Here is a 26,993-nt window from a genome sequence, read left to right as displayed (position 1 = left end):
TTTTTATTTTTTATTTTATTTTTTTTTAAGGTATATCACATTTTTCAGATTATGCATGATTCACAGAAAAACTACTACTTAAGTACTCCATAGAATATACATGCACAAATTGATTTTTAGTCTCCTAATGTTAGAAGTAACTGGATTTTAGTTTGATCGATTGGCTTGACCATTCTGTAAATGATAACTGACCAATGAAGAATAGGAAAAATAGTTGTAAAGATTAGCTATAACACTATATTTAGTCATAAGAAAGAAATCTGCATTCGCCATTTGTCCATGAATTTTTTCCTTCAAAATAATTTCTTTAAAGAATCTAAAAATGTACACTAAATTATGACACGTATTTCAGGTGAACATAAAATATTCATGTGATCGAAAAAAAACAAATATGGAGGTAACTAAATCAAGAGCAATCAGTCAAAGATATGTCTGTCCAACTTAAGTTTGTTGAAATAAATTTGACCGATAGCGAATAAGAGCACTCCTTCATTAAACTATCCAAATATCCAACAATATGCATCCACACAATCACATAATATGAATGATTAAAATTTAAGTTTGAAAATATTTGACTGATAATAATTTGGAGCACTCCTTAAATAGAATATCCAAAAAATAAATATCCCCCACATATGTATAAATCCAAATACATAATATAAATAGTAAAAATCTGACATGATACACAAATATGGATATCAACTTTAAATGATTTAAGACCCATAACTCAGAGATGTAAAATTTGAATTTATTAACAGAAATGGAGTTTCCAACACTAAAACAAACAACTAAAATTTCATGAAAATTGGTCTGAGCAGTTTTGAGTTTGAATGTGAAATGCAAAGGGTGGACTCAAAAAACAGTATATCATAATAGTGCATAATGGGTGCTAATTTTCGCATATTTTAGTGGCCTGCCTAAAAACACCAAAATAATTCCAAAAAAAAAATTATTCAGGGCTTCAGTGCCCAATGCACCAATTAACATCTGCCAAAATTAGAAATTTAGTATACTTTTACTTCAAAACTGCCAAGTTTTACCATGTCATACAGTATGTCCCATTTATTAAGGCAGGTATATGAAGAGGACACAGATATCAGTAGAAAGATATAACAAAAAGGAACTTTCTACCTTCAAATACTAAATAGACCTCAGTCCTTCAAAATCCTTGTGGTGAACAGCTTTATATTAGTTAACTGAAATCAGGGTTCTACACCAACAGAAGTCCAGTAGTCATGTGAATACCTTATTTGAGAGATGATTGCCACAAAATTTTAATTAGTAGTCCTTTGGGCTATCTAAATTATTTATCAGAAAGTCCTGTGGGCTACCTAATGAGAAAAGTGTCAAACCCAAGAAATACCCCACATATTTCAATTTTAGCTAAATTTATGTAACATTTTTTTCAAAGAGACACAACTTTAAAATAAATCTACCTGTAAAATTTCAAATAGCAACAAAATTGCTAAAGGTTACAGACAGTTTCAGAAGGACACTGTTTTTCTTTGTTTTGTATACCCCAAAACACATAGTATGACTTCATAAACATACAAATTTGGAGATGGCACACACCCAATGTTTCTGAAATAGGCCTTCTCCAACTTACAACAAAGGACCAATATTGAAAGATAACAAACAAATAATGACCAACTTCTTGTACCAAAAATACATATGATATTCTAGAAATTACAGTCTGAAAAAAATTAATTAAGTCTTTCTTCTATAACACTATCATATATAAATTTTTTTCTTGACAATGTTTCAAAATGCTGCATTATAATTCAAACTCTAAATTTCTTCTGTTGCGGTTCATCAAATTCAATATCATCCCATTCATCATCCATTTCAAAGTCAAGGTTATCTCCCTTCTGAAAATTCGGCAAGTTGTCTCCCTTTAAATCTGTTTTGTCACTTCCTTTAGATTGAGTAGCTTTTTTGCTAGAGAAATAACTAAACAGTGATCCATCCTTTTCGTTCTTTTTGACCTTTACATGAGACATTTCTAAAAAAAAAAAAAGAGAGAGAGAGAGAGCATATAATGTATGATTACTTATAAACTGTGGGCTAATTTTTTTCATGCTCTTATATCAGGTTGGTACAGACTGTGCAGACAAGATCTAGATTCAGTGTATTTTTGTACTACTAATGAAACAGAGTGATTTGACCTGCAAGTGGTTAATGACAACTCCCAGGTTTCAGTGGAGTCTGGGTTGCTCATCTGCTTTTGTTACTTTGTATGTATGACTTTAGTTACTTTATGTTCTTTGTTGTGTATGTCTGTTTTCCATGTCTGGTCTATGTCCCTTGATTATTCATTCAACTATGCAAAATACTTACACTCAGAAAAAAACCCACCAAGGTGAAACATCACACCAAATATCAATATCAATTTAAGTTGCAGAATATTTTGCAACAAAAACTGAAGAATTTTGCATTGTATATTTTTTTTACTTAAATAAGGTTAGCTATTTATATCATAGTTGTCGATAAAATATCGTGATATTCATACTGCCCACAGGACAGTGGTACTGACTAAGACCATGATAATGACTGAGCCGTAGGCAAGGTCGTTATCACTGTCCTACGGGCAGTCTAAATATCACGATATTGACCAGTTTATCAACAACTATAATGTTCATTTCATTGAGGAACCATAACTTCGATTTTTTTTTCAGAAAGCCATGCAAATTGTGTGTCTGCATATTTACATTGACAACTGTTGATCATGAATGCGTTTTAATAAGGGGGATGTAACTCTAAATTTTTAACCTGGCATTATCACATTATGATATTGACTGGTAAAACTTTATACTGCAGATTAATTAATACCAAGTGTAAAGGTTTTATCCAATTGAAAGTACTGGATTTTCTACTGATATGAAATAAAAAAAATTCATTACCAGTTTTACCAGATGACAGGCCTTCACTTTCATTTGAGTTTTCTGCAATAAAGCTGTCATCTTCTTCGATAAAGGATTCTTCGAAGAACTGCATCAAATCAGACTGTTTACTATCCTGCAAATTTTCAAAATCCTTAACAGCATATCTGAATTATCAAACATGTGGATAGAAACAATGTAGATGATTAAAAGAAAAAAAAACTGGGGCATAGTAGAGATCACTTTTCTTATTAGTGATGTCATATTCACAACTTTGCACCTCATTAAGTGCAGTCTTTATAAAAACCAGACAAGAGGTGATTCATGCATGTCAAAAACCCAATGAACTCCAATTTATTTCTTGTTCAGATACAGTTACTGACCACATAACCAGTCTTAGTTTTTTCTTTTGGTCGTTGCGCTTTTGAGATAAAAAAATATATAGATTGTACAAGGAATAGACACTTTGCAAGAGTTATCGTTCTTGATTTTGTTTGATTTGGTTGAATTTAGTGAAAGATAAATGTATGATTTTCTCCAAAGTACAGATCTGAATATGACAAGGACTATTGTTAAGTAAAAATATAGTATGCTGTGAAAGTACTTTAATTCGTGGATAAGGGAAGAAACACAAGTTCGTGGATTCTTGAATTCATGGAATTGAGGTTTTCAGTATACAAATCTCCTTTCTGTTGGGAGCCAAATTTCATGGTTTAGCAAACCAATGAAAACCACGAAAATTAGTACTACTAATAGACACATTTTTATATAATTAATAAAAGTACATGTTTATATTTCTTAAATTCTTTAAAAGCAGTTAGTTAAAGTTATTTCACTAATCCAATTTAACACTGTATAAGTATTTTAATTCATGGATTCCAATTTTCTTGGATTAGGGAAGATACACAAGTTCGTGGATTCTTAAATTTGTGGTTTTGAGTTTTTCAGTATACACATCCTATGGGAATCTCTTTTTTATTTGGAACCAAATTCCATGGTTTGGCTCATCCATGAAAACAACGAAAATTAGTATGCATAGAACAATAGTACTTTCACAGTACTATTCCAACGCTTTAGATTTATGGTTTTATAACATAAAATAAAATTATTTAATTATTTTATAAAATTATAGGTACATTCAAAATACCTTGTGTCTTGTTGTATCAGCTTCAGAAAAATTATCTTTGCTCAATCCAGCCTTATTCAAAACATCCAATTTCTTTTGTACTAAAGGCCTACAAAAAACACTTGAAGTTGTATCATCATGCTAACTACCCCGACTCATATGACAATCTATTCAGATAGCAACCAAAACTGAGTACAATATATACAACCACATACCAAATTTGAGATCATTTTGTCTCATGTAAGCCAATATTTTAGTGATTAAAGCTTGCTAAAGGGAGTTCATTTTGAACAATCACTAAAATCACTAAAATCACTTGTAACATATACTGTAAACCTATTAATTTTCGCAGATTCTGTCAAGTGAGCATTTTTGCAGGTATCAATTTTCGTGGTTTCAAAAAAATTATTAGCATTATATAGTGTTAAAAATCAATTTCGCATATGCTATTTTTTGTGGTTTTCTGAGCGAAATCAGAAAAAATAAGTATGTTTACAGTACTAAAAAAAATGAATCCATCCAATGAGAGTCCAGATAATTGTGACAAAATTAAGATGGATTTATGAAGACAGACAGACAGATAAACTGATTACAGTATACCACACAGAATATAATTTAACCATAGGCAGTATGTAAACAAGAGGAAACACCTACAGCTAAAAAAACTTAATGTTCCAATTTTCTTGGTTAAAATTTGTTGTGTGTTCCATCAAATTAACTTATTTGTGGGTATTTATTTTCACAATTTTGAAAAATGTTTTATGTTTCAAAGTGTTAAAAATCAATTTTGCAGGTACTATTTTCCAGTCAGTTATATTTACTGAGAAATCAGCAGAAATTATTACATCAAAAATTTATAACCATTCTTGCCTTATACAACTCAGTAAATAGTTTGATTCTCATATCTTGCCTTGTCTCTTTTAGTCCAAGGAAAGTAAATTTTAAAAGATGGTACATTCTCATCCAACCTTCACCAAAAAAAATGGAGCAGTTGGGAGTATTTTATTACTTATTTTTTATTCCTTACCAGATATTTGCTAGCTTAATTCTAGCTATGTGAAGTATAGATATGTTCTAAATCCATAGCCACAACAGTTTCATAGTGATCAAATTCAAGGTGAAATACGTGCTAAATACAAGTTGAAATTCAATTTTGCTAGTAGAAATTATTTCTACTTTCTAAAATTTGCTAGTGGAATTCTTCAATTTAGCAAGTATCAATTTTCAGCATTTGCTTAATTTAGCTAGTGGAAAAATTCTGAAATTCAATCCCTGTTTCAGAGAAGAAACACCATTTTTGTCATTAAGAAATGCAAGATTTGTGTGTTTTAGTATCTCAGAAATAGAAAATGACACGAAGGAAATCCTGATTTTGAAATTTGCGCCCTAATTTTTGTTTTATCTGTGTCAATTATTAAGGCCAGGTGGGGAATTCAATAACTTATTATTGTTATTTGGCCTTACAGGACCTTATTACCAATTTTTATTGGGATAAAGCACTTTCCTCATAAAATTTTTCAGGCTTTAAATATTGTAAAAAGCACTTTCACCACCTTTTTTGGAGAGGATCAGAGATAAGACCAGGAAGGCATCTGTCCCTCATTTTTTTATGAAAAATGGACTGAGAACCAGGAAATTACTATGAATGGCCTAAATACTGACAACTTCCACCTTTGACCTTCAGACTATTTATACAATCGTTGGATGTTTTCTTTTTCTGTTACACTTCAAATGATTGCAGGTTTCATCATAAAAGCAAAACACCTCAAGTCTTGTTGTGGAAACCAATTACATGTACTTTGCAAAAGTTTCAGTCATGTCAAAAAGGATGGTAGAGGCTGGGGTAACTAATCATGCCAGTTTCCATATGGTTATTTAGAGGTGTAACACCCAAATTGCAATTGGTAGTGCAGGATTAACAAATACATATTTTTGAACTTGTTTCTTTTTTTGTTTTTACAAGAATTTTAGGTACTGCACAACACAAGCTTTTTACAAGAATTTTAGGTACTGCACAACACAAGCTTTTTACAAGAATACCATATTAAGGTCTTGGGTGACGACTATTTCCTGTCTGGCGACTCTGTTTACATTTGGATCGTGTACTTAAGTTACACTGCGGGGTATCACTAGTGGGCACTGGCTCAAAGACTTTTTGTTTTGTTATGATATTCATGATCACTGAAACATTCCGAAAACCAGAAACTAGCATTACCATATTTGATCATCAGCAGTATTCTGGGCCACAAGGTATTGTACACTGACCATGTCCTGTTGTCCCATCCTGTGGGCTCTGTCTTCAGCCTGTACTAAAATCTGGTAGATAGACAATCAGAGATGAGATATGGAGAACAACAGAGATGCAGAAAACGACAAAATCAGAAAAGACTTTTAGTGGAAAAATAATACATTGTTTTCTATCTATTTAAAGAAATGTTTTAACTTATTACTCTGGTGGGATAAGACTACTAAAAAATTGCAGTCTGTTGTTTAAGTGCAATAAAAAAATAATTACAGGAATATTATAATTGTTCATTTCAGTACCTTTACTCAAGCAAACAGATAAAATTTTCAAGGAATGTAGCTGATTTTTTGGTGTGTTTAATTTTTATTTTTTTTTTACCAAAGTGGACAGATTTAAAAAAGGAAGGGGGTTATGATCACATCAAAGTACTTTAACCCCAAGCTATAATGTGTATACATGTAATGTATAATTGACAATGACAATGTAACATTAAGGAGGGAGACCAAGGGTAAGGGACACAACTCTTACAAATTACTGGGATGTTTGTATTCAGCATTTCACATCAATCTCATGCAAGCATCAAAGTAACTTGGACTGATTTCACTCTGTTTTAAAGGAAAGCTTGTTAAGCTTTGGTGAAATTGATTATGATACAAACATATCACTGATTTCAAGAACTACAGACTTTCAAGTGACTTTTTGTAAAAATTAAGGGGTACTTTTAGGGCCAAATTCTTAAAAATAAGGGCTAAATTTAGGATTGTTTAGGGCTTTTAACACAAAAATAAGGGATGACATTCTTTCTTTTTCAATTATAATATTAAAAGAAAAACAAGTTACTTACCACTGGCTAAAGACAACAATATAAAAGCTATTTACCAAACCAGAAGATCATGTAAGTGGTCATCAACAGTTGTATTCAGCATCTGCTAATGACCACCAAAATGTCTACTGAGGTGTTTATTTGATCATAATATTCATTTTCTGAAAGGAGACTAAGCTAGATTCCATTAATACAAACAATACAAAGGGAAATTACAATTTAAAAATTTAAAAATTTGAAAAATAAGGAATTTCTCAACAAAAATAGGGGTTTTTTTTAAGATTCTTCTGCTTTTATTAGGAAAATTAGGGCTGCTTTTGAATAATAAGAAAAACTAGACAAATTAGGCCCCGCTTGAAAGCCTGGAGTTATGGCCCTTACCCTAGGTCTACCTCCTAAAATTGACTGTAATGATGCTGATATTCAAAATAATGCCACTTTTTAACATCTCGACAGAACACAACATCTCACCACTGTTATATTTTCTGCCTCAGCTTAAAGCTGCAGTGATTCTTTATGTATCGTCAAGATTTAAACTTTGTTTAGTTGTAATCATTCCAGTATAACAATTACTGTCTCTTTCCAATAGCTTAGCTTCAAAACATAAATGTTTAAATACTATGAGAATAGACACCTTAAAAAAGTACTTTATATTGTTTTAATAATTCATGCTTATAATTACGTTGTCCTCTAGAATGCTACGAGTATGGCCTTTTGTCATGTCTGGTACATTGAATTGATCCAATACCACTTTCATTACAAATGTGGGTAGGTTACTTAGTGAATTAAACAATTTTTTAGGTCAAATTTTGTCCTACATTATACATAAGTTTCCTACTTCTTATTTATAGCTGCACACTAATACGATCTTTCATAAACAGTCTTTGAATTGTAAAGAGATGTCATATTCACCTTGGGAGACTAAATATCTGAGTTTGAATCACCCAGTCTACCTAGATTAATACTGAAAGTGGTATAAGTTTAATTCAAATGGCTATAAAATGTATTATCTACTCACCCCAGGATTCCAGAACAGCTCACCAAAGACAACTAGACTAGCTGACGACAGATTGATACCAGCATTGGCAGCGGTGATGGATAAAATGGCCATCTTGAAGTCTGGATTATCTTGGAACTTTCGACAGAAAAAATTCCTTTGTTCAGGAGAAGTCTTGCCATCTATTCTAATGTAGTTGGTTCCCAACTGAATTTGAAAGATACTTTAGCATTGAAAAGTGTACATCACATAAAAATCTGCTAAAGCATGCATATTTATAAGAGATACGTAACTTTTGTTCTACTGCAAAAAAAAGCAGTCAAACTTTATGCTCCTTTATGTTTTTTAAAATAAAATCACTCCTTTTTTATTCATCATATTCAAAACTTTGTTCAAAAGCTATAAAATAGTACAGTGGATTTCATTTACAATGTAGTCACATACCTGTTAATTGAATAAAAACTCAAAAAACAAAAACATTTACCATCATATCCATGTAAAAAAATCCTCTTATTTGCATAACATAAGGCCAAAAATGAGAAAATTCCTCTTAATTGCATAAATATTTTTTAATGGGTAAAACAACAATTCATCATTAGTGAAATACATGTCACTCAGTTTTCTTAGGAAATTTGTTTTTACAACATTTTTACTTTTGTTTTTATTTTTACTAGACATTAAAGCAGGAATCTTATTAGACACGAGCCCTGAAAAGGAAAGAATATACCCCCAATTAAATATTGAAAATATAAGATATTTTCTCTTGAAATGACAGTTTCTGTCAATTGCATATTTGTTCCAGACAGATTATGCAATTAACAGGAATCCACTGTATATAAAGCCCTACCATTTGGGTACTGCCCATGTACATGTATCATTTGGATTGTATACATACATGTATGTTGGGCTGGATGATGGATCTTATACAAACAAATAGGTGTATATATATTTTCTTCTTAAGTCATCAAAATTTTGAAAAATAAGTAGTATAAATTAATCTCTATGGCCATTTGACCAATTTTTTTTATACATTTAATGCTATATCTGTTTAATATACATATGGTTCTTGTGCATTCTTAAAGTAAAAATTCTTAAGATTGATTGCTTATGATACCCCATGCTTTGAAAGCAGAAGGTATAAAGTGATCATGGTGTCTGTTTGTCTGTCCACACCTTTTTTGTAATAGTTTTTCTTTATATAAGTATTATTTATGTTTTTTTTAATGTTTATAAAAAAGTACATGTATTAATATTTTGTCAACTTATTCATCATCAATAGACTTTCAAGTTTATACATGTATTATACTACATGTAGAAGTACCTTAGATCTTGCTAGTTCCTCAATAGAATCCAGGAACTCTTGGTGGTGAGCAAATAATAGGAACTTCCTGTCAGCTTCAATCAGGTCTTGTAAATAATCTCTAAAATTATACCAGAGTTACTTAAGAATTTTTTTTATCAGGCATACTTTTTTTTTTTTTTTAAATTCTAATATGACATGCTTCAAAGCACTTTAGACCACTGCCATGGTAAACAAGTGATAAAAACATAACTAACATTTCTTGCAACACATAGGCTGCAAATATTCAAAAATATTAAGAAACAAGTCCCATTAGAATCAAAATAAATCACAGAAACTCCATTTTATCATTGTTTTACCATGGGCTGGCCATTTATGTCTTTCTTTAACCCTTCAATATCACTCGGAGTAAAATAATGCGACATAAACGGCCAGTCTGTGGTAGAACAATGATGAAATAGAGTTTCTGTGATTTATTTCTTAATTTTACAATAAACAATAGACATTGGCACATTTCTGCATAAAAAAACTGTTTTAGTCATGTTTAATTATTAAAATCATAACACCAAACACCTAGTATTTCATTATTTTTTTTCAATTTCTTTCTTAGAAATGTAATTTAATTTCAATAGTACAATTTACCATGTTTTTGAGTGGATAAGCATTATTTGGTCCACCATCTCTTCAACCTAATTTTACCATTTGCCAGTGATGTCAACAACAGTTTTTTTATGGTCTAATGCATATAATGCAAGACTTAAAGTTGAAATCAAAAAACCTTATTTACGATATTGTAGCCCTCCATCCCCATATGGCATTATACTGTGAAAGTACTATTGATCGTAGGGTACCAATTTTCCAGGTTTTCATGGATAGGCCAAAGCACGAAATTTGGTTTCCAACAAAAAGGAGATTTCCAAAGATGAGTAAACTGAAAATTTCAAAACCACGAATTAAAGAATCCACGAACTTGTGTTTCTTCCCTAATCCACGAAAATTGGTATCTACAAATAGAAGTACTTTCACAGTATGTTAACAGAGGTTTTGTTATCATAAATAAAACAGCCCTAAGGCATGCATACACTTATGAAAATTATCCCACTAAGCAAGTCACCTAATGTGAATTACTAGATCAAGTGATTGAGATAATTTCTTTATAGACAGAAAAAATATAGTGTCAATGTGAGGCAATTGGTAATTCTTTTTCAGCACTAACAAAGAAAAAACAACATAAAACAAGAAAGATCTAAGGACCGTCTGTGTTTATTTCTTGATTCATTGATTCTCAAGCCATTTTTCATGAAAACCAATGAGGACGTAGCCATTTTTTTACTTTTTGTAATGCCCAAAAACATGTTAAGACAGCTTCACATTTTTCATAGACAGAAAAATGATCACGGAGGTATTTAAGATATAGCAAAACAAATTAGTAATGAGGCACCCTCTAAAGAGATATTCAGGAGAGAATCTTAGAGCAAAGTTATTAATTTTATGAGACTGGATTAATCAATTAACCATAAGGCATTACATCCCTTTTCAAATTTTTAAATATGAAGATAAATAATGACAGAAAAACTAATACACCTACTTGACTGCCTGAACTTTAGCAGTACTTGTATGGTGAAAATACTCCAACAAAGCACCTCTTCTTTCCATTCCCTGAAAAAAAACACCACCAAAATTAATCAAAAAAAATATGAGCAAGCTAAAGAAAAGAATAACCCCTACTTCAAATGTTTAGAGTGTATCCATTTGCACCATGAGAACCAATTTGTTCAACGTGTCATAGTATTCCTTTCCTCTTTCATCTACCTCCAATTTTTTATGAGCATTTCAGCAGGTGTTTCTAGAAAAGCAGACAACGCTTACCCTACTGGTGAACCTTTTCCATACATCCAGTTTTTAGTGAAGTCCAAGTTGCTCATTTACTTTCGTTGCTTTGTACCTATTATTTTGGTTATTTTATGTATTTTGTTGTGCATCTGCTTTCCCTGTCTGGTCTTTATCCCTGGATTACATTCTTTTGATTTCTGCTAGAATCTTGGATCCCTTGATTACTCTTTTAAGTTTATAAATGCAAGAAAATATACCCTGTCTTTTTGAACACTACAAACTTAATAAAAATTTGATTTTATCACACTAGGAAAATACCATTTGACCTCAGAGGTCAATGAGGTCAATGATTTGAAGATACTTTATAGACAACATGATATGGAGTTGAACTAAAATGTAACAAAACAAGTTCAATGCTGTAGCTTAAGTTCACGACCTTTGCTTGACATTGACCTGTAAACTGTGGCCTAATTCATGACACACTTTTAAATGCTGAGAAACATTCATGCACATTTTCATCACTTCAGTATAAATGGTTTTAAAATAACAAATGAATGATTCACAGACCCATTGACTGTCAGTGTACAGAGACTGCTATAGTGACAAGGGCTTTATGATTTACAGTGCATACAATAATGAGGATAAAATAATCAGGGGATTGAGTTGATATTAAAATTTCCCTTAAAATTCAAACTTTCTACCAGAGTCAAATGCTTATGTAACGTATCAACATGCGAGTCATCAAAAAATTTAAATCACCCTCACAACTGACTTGCTAACTACTTAGAGAAGTTCAAAAGAAAGAAGACCAACTCCATCCCCTGAATGTAAATGGTATGTCCTGTAACAGCACATGGAAATACCTTGAGACTTTTCAGATCCATAACTTTTGAAGCTTTTTTCAGGTCCTTAGTAGATTTGATAGCACTTGGATCCAGGAGGACCATCTGCCTGACCTTGGATGGAAGCTGGGTTAGTACATTCTTCTTTAATCTCCTTAAAATTGTGATAGACAAAAGTTTTAGATACACATATTCATTTTTTATGTTAATTAGCTTGAGATCTTTTATTTATCAGCTGGACCAGGATTTTTCATCTGAAGCCTTCTAGAAAATTTTCAGTGAAATTTAAATAAAATGTGTATGCAAGATCAGCGTTATCTTCCTTTAAAAGAATACTAGTGCATTCCATTATGATTTTATGAAATAACTGGTGAATTAAAGGGGAAATTTTGGACCATACCATGTGTAAAAATAAAAGGTAGCAAGGAGACTGTATATAAAGCCCTACCATTTGGGTACTGCCCATGTGCATGTATCATTTGGATTGTATACATACATGTATGTTGGGCTGGATGATGGATCTTATACAAACAAATAGGTGTATATATATTTTTTTTTAAGTCATCAAAATTTTGAAAAATAAGAAGTATAAATTAATCTCTATGGCCATTTGACCAAATTTTTTTATACATTTAATGCTATATCTGTTTATTAATATACATATGGTTCTTGTGCATTCTAAAAGTAAAAATTCTTAAGATTAATTGCTTAATCTGCTTTGAAAGCAGAAGGTATAAAGTGATCATGGTGAACATTTAACAGTGAACAACTCATCTGTGAAAATTTACCTTCCTATTCAAGACACCTTGAAACCATTTTTTTTTTCAATATGGGTTGATCCCAAATTTGAACATTAGAATGTAACTAAAGCAATACATATTGTCCACTTAATATGACTCAGTTGCACTGCACTGTAATACAAAGGCAGCAGGTAATCTCCCATGGTTAACTCATGGTAAACCCGAGTCATATGCAGTATACAAAACAAACCTTATCATGATCCTTTCTTCCAATAAAATCTGTAATTCTGCCATGTTTGATGATCCTGAGAAATCCCAACCCCAAGGTTGCTAAAAATAAAAATAAGAGCAGTGCTATAGGTTTCCTGCTTTTGAAAATCTATTTTCAGTAACAGTGACCATGACCCTTGTGTCAAAATGAGTAAAATTTGGCTTTGTAGTGGTTGGAATACCCATTGTACAGATTAAATCTTGGTGCAATACTAAAATATTTCAAAATACTTTATTTATAAATTTAAATGTGCTATACCAGTAGATTGGCTTCATCAATATGAAGATGCACATGTTGTAATAGGTATACCCCACTCATACAGAAAGTTGATTCCGGTCGTATTCAAAGTCTCTTACAACATATGTCCCATCTATATAAAGCAACATGTCCAAATTGAAATTGATCTGTGGCCAAAATTCTGATAGACAGACAGAAGGACAAGGAATTCAATATACTACTCACTCATTAAGTGGGATATAAAATAGAGATTCTGCATAACCCATTAAAAGAATCTATTTTGACATAGAAAAGGGTGATCATATCTGAATATAAAAGAATGAGGAGAGTGAATATTATGAATATGTCAGGGACAACAACCCCATCATTTTGAAAAAAATGTCAGCTTAAGGCAACCTATGGTTCTTCAATGAACAACAAGGAAATCTTCACCCCATAGGGCAGGCTGCAGCTGGCCCCAAAACAACATTATACACAGGTACAACTAAATAATTGCCTTATATTCTCCAATAAAATAAAACTCACTGGACGTGAAAACAAAACAATACATACAGAGGCAAAAATTCCTGACTGGGATAGGCCATAAAATGTGACAGGGTTAAAGTACTTTGGTATGATCATAACAATTTCCCTTTTAAATCTGGCCACTGTGGAAAAAATATTTCACAATAACATACCTGAAATTGCTTCAAAAAAGTCTGAGTCCTTTGTTAAAACAAATAAAATTGTATGTTATTAAAATGCACAAAGAACTACTACCAGTCAACTGACATGACAGCTCCAGATCCGGTTTAAACCAACAAGAAGGTTATGTCCTCAACTTAGGCAGTATCATTATTTCACCTCAATTAAGTTTTAATTGCAAAACTTTTTAAAAAAAGATAAAACTAGTATTGTACTGATAATTCAAAATACTATACCTGTTTGCCATCACAGTATCTAACACCAAAATCCTGATATTTGAAAAGAAATGGCGTAACTGCCGAAATCTGAGTGTACAGTTCCGATGGCCTTGACAGAGCTGGTGTACCACTCAATAATATCACTCTACGGGCATTCTATAAAATATGGAATATCAAATAATGATTTTTTTATAGTTAAAAAATTGTAGTATTTGCTAAATTTTGGATAACTGGTGCTACTGAAAAAAACTCTAATGTGACCTTATGTGCCAATGGAAATTACAGAAATTTTTGTTGGTCACATGAAAAAGAAGAAAACTCATCTCATTTCTAGTTTGAATACAGTATGGGAATAGTACTAAATCCATAGGTCTTAAGTTTCTGGTTTTACGTAGGAGACTCCCAATATTTCCTCCTGGATTTATCAATCTCCTGCTTATATGCTAATGTCAAAGCAAGAGAATTAGGAATGAACTAAAAAATTCTCCCCTCTTATTTAATCTTTTCAGCTTGAAATCATAATAAATAACTTCAATTATAATCAGAAATATGTCATAAAGATCATTAATTTCATTGTAATATAAGGAAACATTGTGCTTTTCTTTCAGTGTAGAGGTATGTCATGAGAAAGTGGTGCGGTGAAATTGGATTCAAATTGAAATAAGTTCCATTGTTAAACATTAAACATATGTCGCGAAAACAATACCTCAGCAAATCTCCTGTTTTGAATAAAATTTGAGAGTGAGATAGTTCTGCTCCAGAGCTTCAGAAGGTTAACATCTATAACTAAATCATTCACTGGCATTAAAGGTAGTATCTTTCTAAGAAAAAAAATGTTCTAAGTAGAATTCTTGATGGTGTGGGAATTAAATTAAAGTGCCATTAGTGTTATTTGCATATTTATGAAGAGTCACTTTTGAACAGGAAGTCTGTAAATCATGTACAATGTATTTTAACTATTGATTGTACTGAAAGTTTAATATCCAAATGCAAGCCATTTTAGCAAGTTATTCAAATAGACTTCACCCATCAACACAAGACACAGCTCCAATAAGTTAAATATTTGAATTTTAAGTCTACTGCTATCCCTTGTTCCAATTGGACAGTAAACCAGTCTGTCAGGTATGAGAATTCCCTCCCTTTGCTTAATTTTTTTTATAAAAAACACAGTCATAGACAGGAATATGAAAAAGGTCTATTGAACAAACCCAGCTTTGTACTAGTTAGCCACACTGATCCAGGCTTTTAATGAGCTATAGCACTCAGAAAAGACAACTTGCAAAAAGGTGTATCTACCCATTCTGAGCTTACAATCCACATTCTTTCTCCTATATGCAAAGTTCTAGCCAAAGAGGCAGTAAAAACTAATTTTAAAGTTTTTGATATGACCCTGCAAGGGATCAAACTCGAGACCTCCCACATTAAAAGCTGACATACTCATACCAGATCACAAAGGTGGTCACCATTATATTTAAGTTTCATCTACATTGTTCTAATAGCATTCCTACCTGTAGTATTGGCATAGCTGCTTTACATCTGGCTGTCTTGTAATTTTTTAATAAATGGCATTCATCCTGTAACGAAGTTTGCAGAAGTAATGTCAATTCAGTTATATTTGAATGCAATTTCTTTTGCAATTTTGTGTTTTTAGACCAAAACATGATTTTATATATCGTTAGTGAGGATTCCTTTTAAAATAATTTATAAAGGACTAAACACTTTTTTTCAAGAATTTACTGATGTGTAAAATCAGAACATTCACTTAGAAAACAAATGAAAGTTAGAAAAAATAACACATCCATTTGGAGTTGACAAAGATAAACTTTCTACCAAACTTAAATAAAATTACTAATGAAATGATAGGCTTAAAATCACCTTGAAAACTGTCCAGTTAACTACCTAAAACATTTCATTCAGTAATCAAGAGGAGACCAATTTTTTTTTCAAGTGCAAGTCTTTGTAAGAACCACGCATAATGGGTAAAATCAGAAACATGTTTGTCAAAAACCAACTCGTCTGACAACACTTTTTCACTCAAAGATGATTTCTCCTTTTAAAATGACCACTATTTGATCCCTGCATTACTGTATTTGTTCGAAAATTTTTTTATAGAATGTTAGAAAAACAAGGTATTTGATAGAGTTATCTGCCCTTAAAATATTCATTTTCAGAGCTTTTCAATGAAATGATAACTCAATTAAGGAGGTAGACCTAGGATAAGGGACATAACTCATGAAATCAGGGATATATTTGTATTTTATTCCATTTCATCAAAGCCTCTCAAGCTTTTGTTTGAAACAGAATAAAATGAATCCAAGTTAATTAGATGGTTACATAAGATTGATGTAAAATGCTGAATACAAAAGTTCCAATAATTTTTAAGAGTTGTGTCCCTTACCCTAGGTCTACCTCCTTAACTAAAAAGGTACGGAAAATTCTGTGTTTTTTTTCCTATTCTGATGATACAAGTAGTCAAATTACACTATCAAAATGGTGGGTTTTGTCTTACCATGTTTCACCCACTGCCTGATTCTTACAGAGACAAACACTGAATTAAATTACTCACAGTAAAACCCATTAACATACCACAACAACAACTTGGAAATGTTTGTCCTGCAGGTATTTAGCTTTCCTTGCAACAAGGTCATAGGTCACAATGTTGACTTGACTAGAAGATGAATCTTTCCCCGTCACTGCTACAGAAATCTCCTGGGGGTCAATGCTGGGTACCCATCTTCTTATTTGCTGAAAATGGCAAAATATTCATTAAAAGCTTGTACAGCCTTCTGTGACTTCAGCCAATCTGGAAGTCCAAAAACATCAGTATCAACACCAAGCTGAAGATTTTCAACAGTAATGTTAAATCAGTCCTTCTGTACAACTTTGAATGTTGGAGGATAATAAAGAGCAACTTACAAAAATAGAGGGATTCCATAACAACTACCTTTGTAAAAAATTTTAAATCTTTTGGTCTAAGAAGATTAGCAACATCAATCTTCCAATCGAAATAATATTACAACATAAAGTAAGCAGCATCACTTTAGATGGCTAGGTCATGTGCTAAGAATTCCAAATTAGAGAACACCAAAGATAGCTTACATTGGACACCACCAGGAAAAAGGAAGCCAGGAAAGATTCAAGAGCTTGGTTACACTTAGGGGCAGGCTCCTTGGTGGCGGAGTATAATTTTATGAGTCAAATCATGCTTTCCCATTACAAATTAACTAAACACGTACTTCCGTGTCAATTACTTTAAGAAAAAAAACTTTTTTTTTCATAAAAAATACAAAAAATGAAAGAATAAAAAGATAGGTAAGGAAGGTGTCAGGGAGACTTCGCTAAATGTACAAGTAAAAACTTTCAATTTTATTTTTACTAAATACAAAGATGTTCACTAAAATACAATAGTTATTCTGGCCTTAGAATGGGTATATAATGTCTCATTTAACAGCTTTTGATTTATATTCCATTCACCTTTGGCTCATGAAATATAAATCATAAGCTGTGAATGTGGCATTGTATACCTTGTCTAAGGTTGGAATAATATATGATATTTTTGTAATGTAAAAAATTGTAGTATACATGGACACCAGGCCTTATCTAGAGGAAGAAATGACATAAATCTTCTCCTTGTTTGTATTCACTTCTCCCATTTGCTTTTCACATGGAGAATTTTTTGTAATAGGATTACATAAACAAAAATGTCAATTTCTTTATTTTTTAAAATGAATTTACTAAAACTTCCTCTGGGCTAAATTAGATTTTAAATTGACGTATGCACATTCAAGTTTTGTTATTTTTTTATTTACAATGTACTTCAATTTTATTTGTAATAATCTCTCTAATTGGTTGATTCTCTTCAAGCAAAGCAGGTATTTTGTATAACCTGGTTTTGTTCTGTGACATCATTCACACAGTTCATAGGAGTAAACTGCTGATCAAAATTTAGAAACATTCCTTAAATACATGTTCTTAAGGGCCCTGTCAAATCTATGTTATGTTTGTATGCATGTACCAGTGCCCAGTCAAATCTATATTACATTTGTATGCATGTACCTGTGCCCTGTCAAATCAATGTTACGTTTGTATGCATGTACCTGTGCCCTGTCAAATCTATGTTATGTTTGTATACATGTACCTGTGCCCGGTCAAATCTATGTTATATTTGCATACATGTATCCGTGCCCAGTCAAATCTATGTTAAGTTTGTATACATGTACCTGTGCCCAGTCAAATCTCACTGAAGATGGTACAATAACAAGCAACGGCCACTCAGTTCTATAGTAACAGGATAAACAAATTGCTTGTATTGTTTTTCCTAAACCCATATCATCTGCTATCAAAGCCTTGCCGTTCTTAGACACACCAAAGCTGAAAAGAAATACAGCATCAGTTATTCATTTTTAATACAGTTTAAAAAAGTAGACCTAAGGTAAGGGACACAACTCTTACAAATTAATCTCATGTAAGCATCAAAGTAACATGGATAGATTTCATTTTGTTTCAAATGGAAGATAGGCTCTGGAGAAATTGAATATGATACAAACATATCACTGATTTCAAGAGTTATGTTCCTCACCCTAGGTCTACCTCCTTACACTAAAATAAGTTCTGTGGGTGAAACCATTTCTCATAAATCAACAGAAATATTTTCGCAGACCATATTATGTTTAAGATTCTTAAATGGATTTAGATTAAAAAAAATTACACTTACAATAATGTTTGGTCTAAAATAATGAAAGGTGTTAAGAAAATCCTAAGACTTAAGTAATTCATAAAATTTTAATGTGCCAGGGCCTCTTGTTGTACACAATGACTGAACTCCTAGGATTAAATGATATCAAGAATTATCAAATTTACGCTATTTTCACAGTGGACTGAAAAGTGCAGAAAATAGTACATATACCCGCAAATATGTTCATATGACAATATCTGTGAAAATTAATACCTTTGCAGTATAAAAATGGGCAATATAATACACTTACTTAACTCCCTCCCTCTGGAATGGTAACAATGAACTGACTAATGAAACATCAACTTCAGAAAGATCAGCACTCGGAATATCTCGACTAGGATAGTTGCCCTTTAACTGTGAGCTGAACACTTGAAGAATAGCTTTGGGCAGTGCCTCTATTGTGACATGTGGTCTCAATACTAAAGCTTCTTTCACTGAAAAATAGTTTATTCAATAAGGTAAAAAGAACTGAAAACTGCTCATTTTTCATATCATGAATATTAATCAAAAGTCAATTAATTGAAATTCTATTGCCAGTGATGTTATGTCAGCACTATTGAGGAAGATAAAAGCTAACTAAGACCCTCAAAATACTTTCTAATATGCTATGTAAATAATGCGTTAGACACTTTAATAGGTAATAATAGGGGTGGAGCGTCAGCAACATCGTATGGATGCTCTAAAACATCAATGGCTCTAAATCATTCTGGCAGAAATGAAGTACTGGTACATTTTGTGTATATCAGAAATGATGTGTAGTGATTGTTTGTACTTTTTAACACAGATGCACAGTGTGTGTCATATTCCCATTGGTCAGGATATCATCAACAATATCTTTATTCTAGCACAAATAACAAAATCCCTCAAAAGCAATCCTAAAGTCATATTAATGTTGAACTCAAAAAGTAAAACCAGTTAGGCCACACCAAAAATATTTCTGATTGCCATAGCCCTAGTGTTAAAAAAAAGATTGAAATGGTACAAAAATGTAGATAGGTAAATACTTTTTACCCTTCCAAATCATTCCAAGTCTAAACTTTAAGATTAATTTAAGGATGTGCATTAGAGCAATATTTTTTTGTTGTTGATGTTGAGAAACTTAGCATTAAAAAATCATAACAGCTTTTAAAGTGAAAGAAATAAATCACCAATAAAAAATGCAGAAACTTTTAAAAAAAGTTCAACAATATTCCATCAATAAAAACTTTTCAGACAGGAAGTTTATGACAAGTTGGATGGGCTATTACAAAAAAAATAATTTTACAATTTGGCCTTACCTTATGGCTGTGTTAACAAAGTGAAATCACTTACTAAATATTTCGTACTCCTCTAGTTTGAATGACCACTTCTTTGTTGCTGCATCTACAAGCACAAAACATTGGCCAGTAATACATTTTTGCAATTACAATGAATAGACAATCTCGATACATGTATATTAGAAGGAAATACAAAATTAATTGACGAAAAAAAATAATTAAATTTAAGAAATATTTTAATTATTTTTTAATTCATTGTTTTAGAGATTCTTGACATGACATTTTGAGCAAAGAGTACATGACACTGCTCCTCATTTAGTATACATTCACAAACAATTTTTAGCATTCAATATTGATAAAAAGTTCTGCCACAAAATCTTACAACATATATATATCTTACCATATAGTTTTGTTGTCATTCTTTTGAACAACTCAATCAGAGGTTGACTAAATCCAACTTTAACCTCAAACCTCTCTCTAGAAATCAGAATACACTGTCCCTTCACTGGTTTCACATTACCCATAAACATATTTACTTGTTTGTGTGCACCTTGTGAGGTTGTGGATGGAACACGGTTATTTGTAACACCATAAGGTTTATTAGCACTGTTTGTGCTCGAAGGTCCTTGAGTACTGAATTCTCTGTTAGCACTACTACCGCTGTTTGTGCTTGAAGAAACTTGAGCACTGAATGGTCTGTTACTATTACTAGCATCATTTGTATCTGAACTTCCCTGGACATTAATTGTATCACTGAGAAGTTTGTTTGTACTACTAGCACTGTTTGTGCTAGACAATCCCTGGGCACTATCAAAAGGTTTATAAACACCACCAGTGCTTGTGTTTGAAGATGAATTGGCACTAGATACATTGTTAAATGGTTTATATGAAGTATTTGAGGAAGAATTTGATGACTGGTTTGTGGAATATGGTTTATATGTTCCAGAAGCAGATGAATTAGATGTGTTATTATTTGATGAAACTCCACCTGCATTTTGGTTAACCAAAGTTTGAGCGCTATGCTTATTTATCTGATTGCTTAAGGTACTTCGTTGATATAATGATTGCTGAGCATACTGGCCTCCTCTGTTTCCAGTAAAACTAGGCTGACTTCCTTGAGAACTACTGCTGTATGAACTTGTCTTTCCCTGCCAACTGCCTGTTGGTTGCTGATTACTAGTTTTAGAGATTGTACTGACTGCATTGTTACATTTCTTCCAAGAGCCTGCATTACTTGATTTAACTGGACTCTGAGAAGACTTCAGGGCTCTCTTTGCTAATGCTTTTTGTTTATTTTCTTCTATTCTTCTCTTTTGTTCTTCAGTTAGACCTCCACTTGTAGACATTTTGTTAAATGGACCTATCAAACATGTCTAGTGTACCACATCTATTTCCTGCTACATATTCCTAAAACACAAATTTACACACTGTAAACATGTCAATGTTTAAACGATTAATTCATGCTTTTAAAGTAATATGTTGGATTTATTTTTAATTCATAAAAGGAAAAATCAATTTACAGAAAAGTTTTTTTTCTCCATTTCTAAAAATAGATTTTTTTTTCTATTTTTAATAGGGTATTTCTAGAAAAGCAGAGGACACTTACCATACCAGTGCACCTGGTCCATGCTCACAGTTTTTAGTGGAGTCTGAGTTGGTCATTTACTTTTGGTACTTTGTATGTATTATTTTAGTTACTGTATGTTCTTTGTTGTGTTTGTCAGTTTTCCATGTGTGGTCTTTGTCCTTGGATTAGATTCTTCTGATTTCCACTGGAATCTTGGTTCCCGTGATTATTCTTTAATACATTTAGAATTTTTCAGCATATTTAAGAAAAAAATAATTCAACACCTTTCCTATCCACTAAGTTGAGAGAAAACAGCAAAACGAACACTTCATTATGAAAGACCTTATATGGTGAATGCAAGATGTACATATTTCTGTTTATATCACTACCAGCGTCAATTCTTTGAAAAAAAAGTTGTATCTGTTTATATCACTACCAGTGCCAATTCTTAAAAAAAAATGTATAGCTCTGATTATAGCACACATCTTAAAGTTTTGTTTACTCAAAAAAAAAAATAACCCATGTTGATGTACATTTAGTGAAACTGTAAAGGGCATGTTTCAACTTCATCCTCTTACAGGTCATACCTGGTGACCTGTCTCATATCAAAATATGGTTATGCTTAAGAAAAATGCAAAATACACAGCAAGTCCATACAGGTTTTTTTTATTATTCAAATAACAATAAATGAGGTTTCTGGCTAAACCCAACATCACAGAAAGGCTTTGCAAATAGCAGTGACATAATTGCAGGACAAAATTCCTTTACCAGCTTACCTTAAAAATCTTAAGAAACATGTAACAATCAATAACTATGAGAGTCCAGAGACTAGAAAAAATTAAATCTGAAGGCTACAAACATGTAATATTGCTTTGAATCTGGGATTAACCAATTCCATGCCCCAGGGCCGATCATCAGCCCAAACTACTCCTTTCAGTGTCAAACAAAGCATGACATTGAGAAGCAAAAAGGGGAGGGTCCATAAAGCAGTTTTAGCAGTTCACAAACCAATTTATCAATAATTTTTGTACTTTCATTTACTTTGCTAGATGACTGGCAGGCCTAACATTAACACAATTGTCTCTGTTGCTGTTACATGTGCTGGTTATCGTAACAGTTTTAAAAAACCGTTAGGGCTAGGCAAGAAGTTACATGAATTCAAACAAGAGGCTCCCAGGAGCCTGAATCGCTCACCTTGTTGAATTTTGCCTTTCAACAGCAATAAATTAAACAAGAAGTTGTCCAACAATTTTGACTCAAGAAGTCTTTGGTAGGACTATCACAAGATCTTTTCAACAATTGAAAGTTTCTTTTAATATATCATAGTTGTCAAGATATTGACTAAAAACTTTTAAAAAAAGAAGTCATTTTTCCCCTTCCAACGGCAATAACTCTTACAAGGAGTCTGAAGACTTTTGTAGTCCTAATAATATGGATCATTTCAGCTATTGAAGGAATTTGGATAAACCTAACGGTTTTGGAGATATCTGTGAAAAACTAGTGTCTGACCCCTATGTTCTATTTTTAGTAACGGTGGCCATGTTTTTCAACGAATCAAAAATCCCCACATCAATTCTATGCAGTATACCCCAAGGAACATTCATACCACGTTCGGTCTCAATTGGTCAAGTAGTATCAGAGGAGAAGATTTTTGAAAGAACTAACATTATAAATAGCAAAAATCGTTGAAAAAGGGCAATAACTCCAATATGGCTTAAGGGATTAAAACTAAAATAGATCTCATCATGCTGAACACTTTTACCCATGTCAGAATTCAGCAAAACCTAACAGTTTAGGAGATATATGTGAAAAACTAGTGTCTGACCCCTATGTTATATTTTTAGTAATGGCGGCCATGTGTTTTGACGAATCAAAAATCCCCACATCAGTTCTATGCAGGATACCCCAAGGAACATTCATACCAAGTTTGGTTCTAATTAGCCAAGTAGTTTCACAGGAGAAGAGTTTTGTATAATTGTTAATGACGACGACGACGATGGACGCCAAGTGATGGCAATAGCTCACATGGCCTTAGCATGTTTACTGCAAATTGATTACCTTGAAGGATGCCGTAAATGACTTTGGGGCACACACATTTCCTGTTGTAATTGATTTTTAATCCTCAAATTTAAGTTTATAGCACAGCGCTGGTGGCAAGATAGCACAGTATTGATCTCGATAACGCAGAGCTTTAAGGGCCTTGGGAGAACACTGCTCAGAGCAATTTAAATACACTAAAATGCAAATCGACGACGGAAAACGCCAAAATTCTGGATTTTTTTTTGCTGATGCCATAAAAAGTTAGGGTCGGGGCACAAACTAGGGTCAGTCGAGTTACTGGAAACACATATTTCTTTATAGGCCATATGGACCCTAATTTTGAAGGAAATGTTACCAGAAACACGGAATTTTTTAGGTCTTACCAAGTTTTGTGTCCTCTAGTCCACCTAAACATGTGAATGTATAAATGCGTCCCCGTATATCATAAGAGAAAGATATTTCCATAAAGGCTGTGGCTGCTTGTCCATGCATTCATGGATGAGGAGCCCCTTCAGGCTAATCGTCCATACATTGGGTTTGCCTCAAAAACATATGGAATCGTGGATGAGCAGCCGCTGCCTTCCATAAATGGGTTAAATCGTATATTTTGAAGCTCATAAATGAAACTTCCCACAAGCCTTTCAATGAATTGCAAGACAGTTCGATGAAAACTAAACAAAGCATCAAACTTAACAACTATTGGGCGAATAGTATTGCCTATGAAATTAATTTTTGTCAGATACTTCATTTGTACTTCAATGTCTTCATGCCATTTTTTAACTATATTACTAGTCACTTTTTTAATCGTTAATTTGATCAATTATAGTCACAAACAAGTGAAAAATAGCGAAAAAATGTTAAACCATGTATAGAATAAATTTGACAAGTCTGTCAATTCTAGGGAAAACATAGCCTTACCGAGATTGACAAATTTTCACAGTTTTTTTTTTTTTTCAAATGAGGCGGTTATTCGCTACAGGGGACGGTAACGATTTACGCGTAAAACCAGTGCTACTTCGTCCCCTTCATATCATTTCGTTCCCAGCATTATATGAAGTACGATTTCGTTTACTCATAAGTCCGATGATAATTGAAGTTGAAAGATTTTTCACGGAAAATTTATAGTTAATTTATTTGGAAACAATTTTAATATAATTACTTAACACTATCATCAAAATAGGAAACAAGACGTTTCGGCCATGGAGCAAGTTCGGTCTTGGTTGTTTCGGCCATGTACCAGTTCGGCCATATAATAAAAGTCATTTTTCGTCTTTATTTAATTTTATAACAACTTGTTTTATCAAAAGATATGATATGTCTCAACTGATATTTATAACTACATTTTTATTTAAAGAAATGAAAATATTAAAATAAATTAGGTTTTATTTGTTATTAATCAAATTCAATTAATATCGGAAGGCGATACACATAACCTTACTCGGCAGATAAGCAGCAATTAATTTATTAGTTAAATTAATATAAACTGTTTTAAATTGCCATTAATTAACACAAATTACCTTCTTTGAAGTAGTAATTGGTCGGTTTTTAAAACTCTTGGTTTGAAGACCGCCTACAACCAGAAGCAGACAACTCACATCTTCATCCGTAAGATTCTTGCACTGCCTTTCTTGCCACCACAACATATAAGATCAGCATTCATGCAGCTTATCCAGTCAGCAGTCAACGCATCCCAGCAACTGAAACAACTACTCACGTTCTTAAGCAAGACCTGGTTTTGTAGCAGTGTATGGAATGTACGCCAAAGGGAGCAGGACAAGACAGGCGCGTAGCTGAGGCCAAATTGAAGTGTAGGCAAAATTACGGCAGGGGGTCTGGGACCCCTAACAGGTCCAGGGCGGGGCCCTGGTAGGGGGTCCAAGGGGGGCGAAGCCCCCGAAGCTCCGCGGAGATAGCGTTTTAGAGCATCATTTATGCCTCTTCTGGATGTATTTTATCTAAAAAAAAAATGGCAAAATTAAGTGCAGGCAAAAGCTTTTTTGCCTAACGGCAGCTACGCGCCTGCAAGAAGACGCAAGGTTGACTTGTACAACTTTGGGACAACCTTGACAACAACACACTGAAGACTTCAGACTTCTTGAAGTCGGTTATCTGTATGCTCCAGCTGTTCCTGAAGATAGAGACCTTCCAGAGTCCGACTACTCTGACTCCGACTGAAGAACGTACATACATGATAAATACTCAAATATTGAGCCTAAGCAAACTGCTAACTTGCTAAAATGTGATTGGTATTTTGTTAATAGCTCAACGGAAAAATGACAATTATTCACGGTACAAGTCTCTTTGGTGAAGGTATTAAGTTAAGTAGGTCTAGTTAATTAACTGACATCGTCATGACCATGGTTACCTGGTATATTGAATATATTTAGTATGGCCGAAACGACCAAGGCCGAACTGGTTGATGGCTGAAATGACTGATGGCCGAACTGGTTTATAGCCGAAACGTCTCGAAAGCATCAAAATATTTTTAGGTCTCAGTATCGTATTAATTTTCCCATAGACTTCTATAGTGAAGTGCATATTTTTAGGATTTTTTAAAAAATATGTAAATTGATTCAATAAAACTTTCACTTATGTAGCATTTCTAAGGACATGTGAAAAAATAATTTCCCACAAAGAAAATAGGGTGAGTCCACGAAGATTGGACAGAAAAGTAGTCTTGAACTATAAATAGCCATTTTCCCTACTTTCACTTTCGTTTTGCACTCACCAAACCAACCTTTTCAGTGGAACATTTTAATGATATTATGTTAGATTTTCTTTTAAAAAAGTTCTTCATCTTACAGTGTGATGTTTGCTCTATTTTTTAAGTCATTGTTCATGTCTTTTGACAAAACATTAGTTTGTAGAGAGGCAAAAAGAAAATGCACTATATTTTTATAGCATCCATGTTTTGATACTGGTACCTTTAGGTGTGTAGTAGAAGGACCGGGGTGGGATTATGGATTTTATCGGAAGAAATGTTGTTAATGAAGTTTCTTCTACTTAGAACAAAAAAAAACTTCTTTTTTTAAAGAAAAATCAAAATTACACTATCAGCACATCTTTTTGAACAATATCTTTTTTTTTTGGGGGGGGGGTGTTTGTTTAATTGTTCTTTTGTTTTTGTTTGTTTGCTTGATTTGGGGGATTTACAGACACATCCTTCGAGAACTACATTATTGCATTACTGAGTGTATGAA

At 32.7% G+C, this 26,993-nt stretch overlaps 1 protein-coding gene across 3 annotated transcripts; it reads right to left on the bottom strand.

Annotated features, from left to right (window-relative positions):
• Nucleotides 1–24,783, bottom strand: LOC148602718 (SNF2 related chromatin remodeling annealing helicase 1-like). 3 transcript variants are annotated; one of them, XM_088552387.1, is made up of 17 exons: nt 24,712–24,783; nt 20,587–21,593; nt 20,242–20,292; nt 19,181–19,364; nt 18,416–18,566; nt 16,782–16,940; nt 15,704–15,769; nt 14,214–14,351; nt 13,036–13,115; nt 12,067–12,199; nt 10,959–11,029; nt 9,392–9,491; nt 8,092–8,277; nt 6,221–6,321; nt 4,027–4,114; nt 2,901–3,015; nt 1–2,002 (listed from the first exon to the last, which is right to left on the bottom strand). In XM_088552387.1, the coding sequence occupies exons 2-17, from the start codon at nt 21,530–21,532 to the stop codon at nt 1,782–1,784; spliced, it is 2,790 nt and encodes a 929-aa protein (XP_088408513.1). In that variant the 5' UTR covers nt 21,533–21,593; nt 24,712–24,783; the 3' UTR covers nt 1–1,781. The 3 variants fall into 3 exon arrangements, with proteins under 3 accessions (XP_088408513.1, XP_088408514.1, XP_088408515.1); XM_088552388.1 differs by lacking the exon at nt 24,712–24,783 and adding an exon at nt 24,177–24,300 and having other exon boundaries at nt 1,638–2,002; XM_088552389.1 differs by lacking the exon at nt 24,712–24,783 and adding an exon at nt 21,793–21,917 and having other exon boundaries at nt 1,638–2,002.
• Nucleotides 24,784–26,993: the final 2,210 nt, after the last annotated feature.

This window comes from Perna viridis, chromosome 11 (genome assembly GCF_037379345.1).
Source record: "Perna viridis isolate PV_CMFRI_1.1 ecotype Kerala chromosome 11, ASM3737934v1, whole genome shotgun sequence".
Classification (NCBI taxonomy): domain Eukaryota; kingdom Metazoa; phylum Mollusca; class Bivalvia; order Mytilida; family Mytilidae; genus Perna; species Perna viridis.
Note: the sequence above shows the minus strand (reverse complement) of the source record. Positions and strands in the feature narration are given on the sequence as shown.

Excerpts from the sequence above, each read along its gene's own strand:
- LOC148602718 (XM_088552387.1), bottom strand. The coding sequence starts at position 21,532 with ATGTCTACAAGTGGAGGTCTAACTGAAGAACAAAAGAGAAGAATAGAA. Across the intron at positions 15,770-16,781 it reads ATTTCCAAGTTGTTGTTGTG|GATGAATGCCATTTATTAAA; the intron begins GTATGTTAATGG and ends ACTTCGTTACAG. Across the intron at positions 4,115-6,220 it reads ACTGCTGATGATCAAATATG|GCCTTTAGTACAAAAGAAAT; the intron begins GTAATGCTAGTT and ends TGTTTTTTGTAG.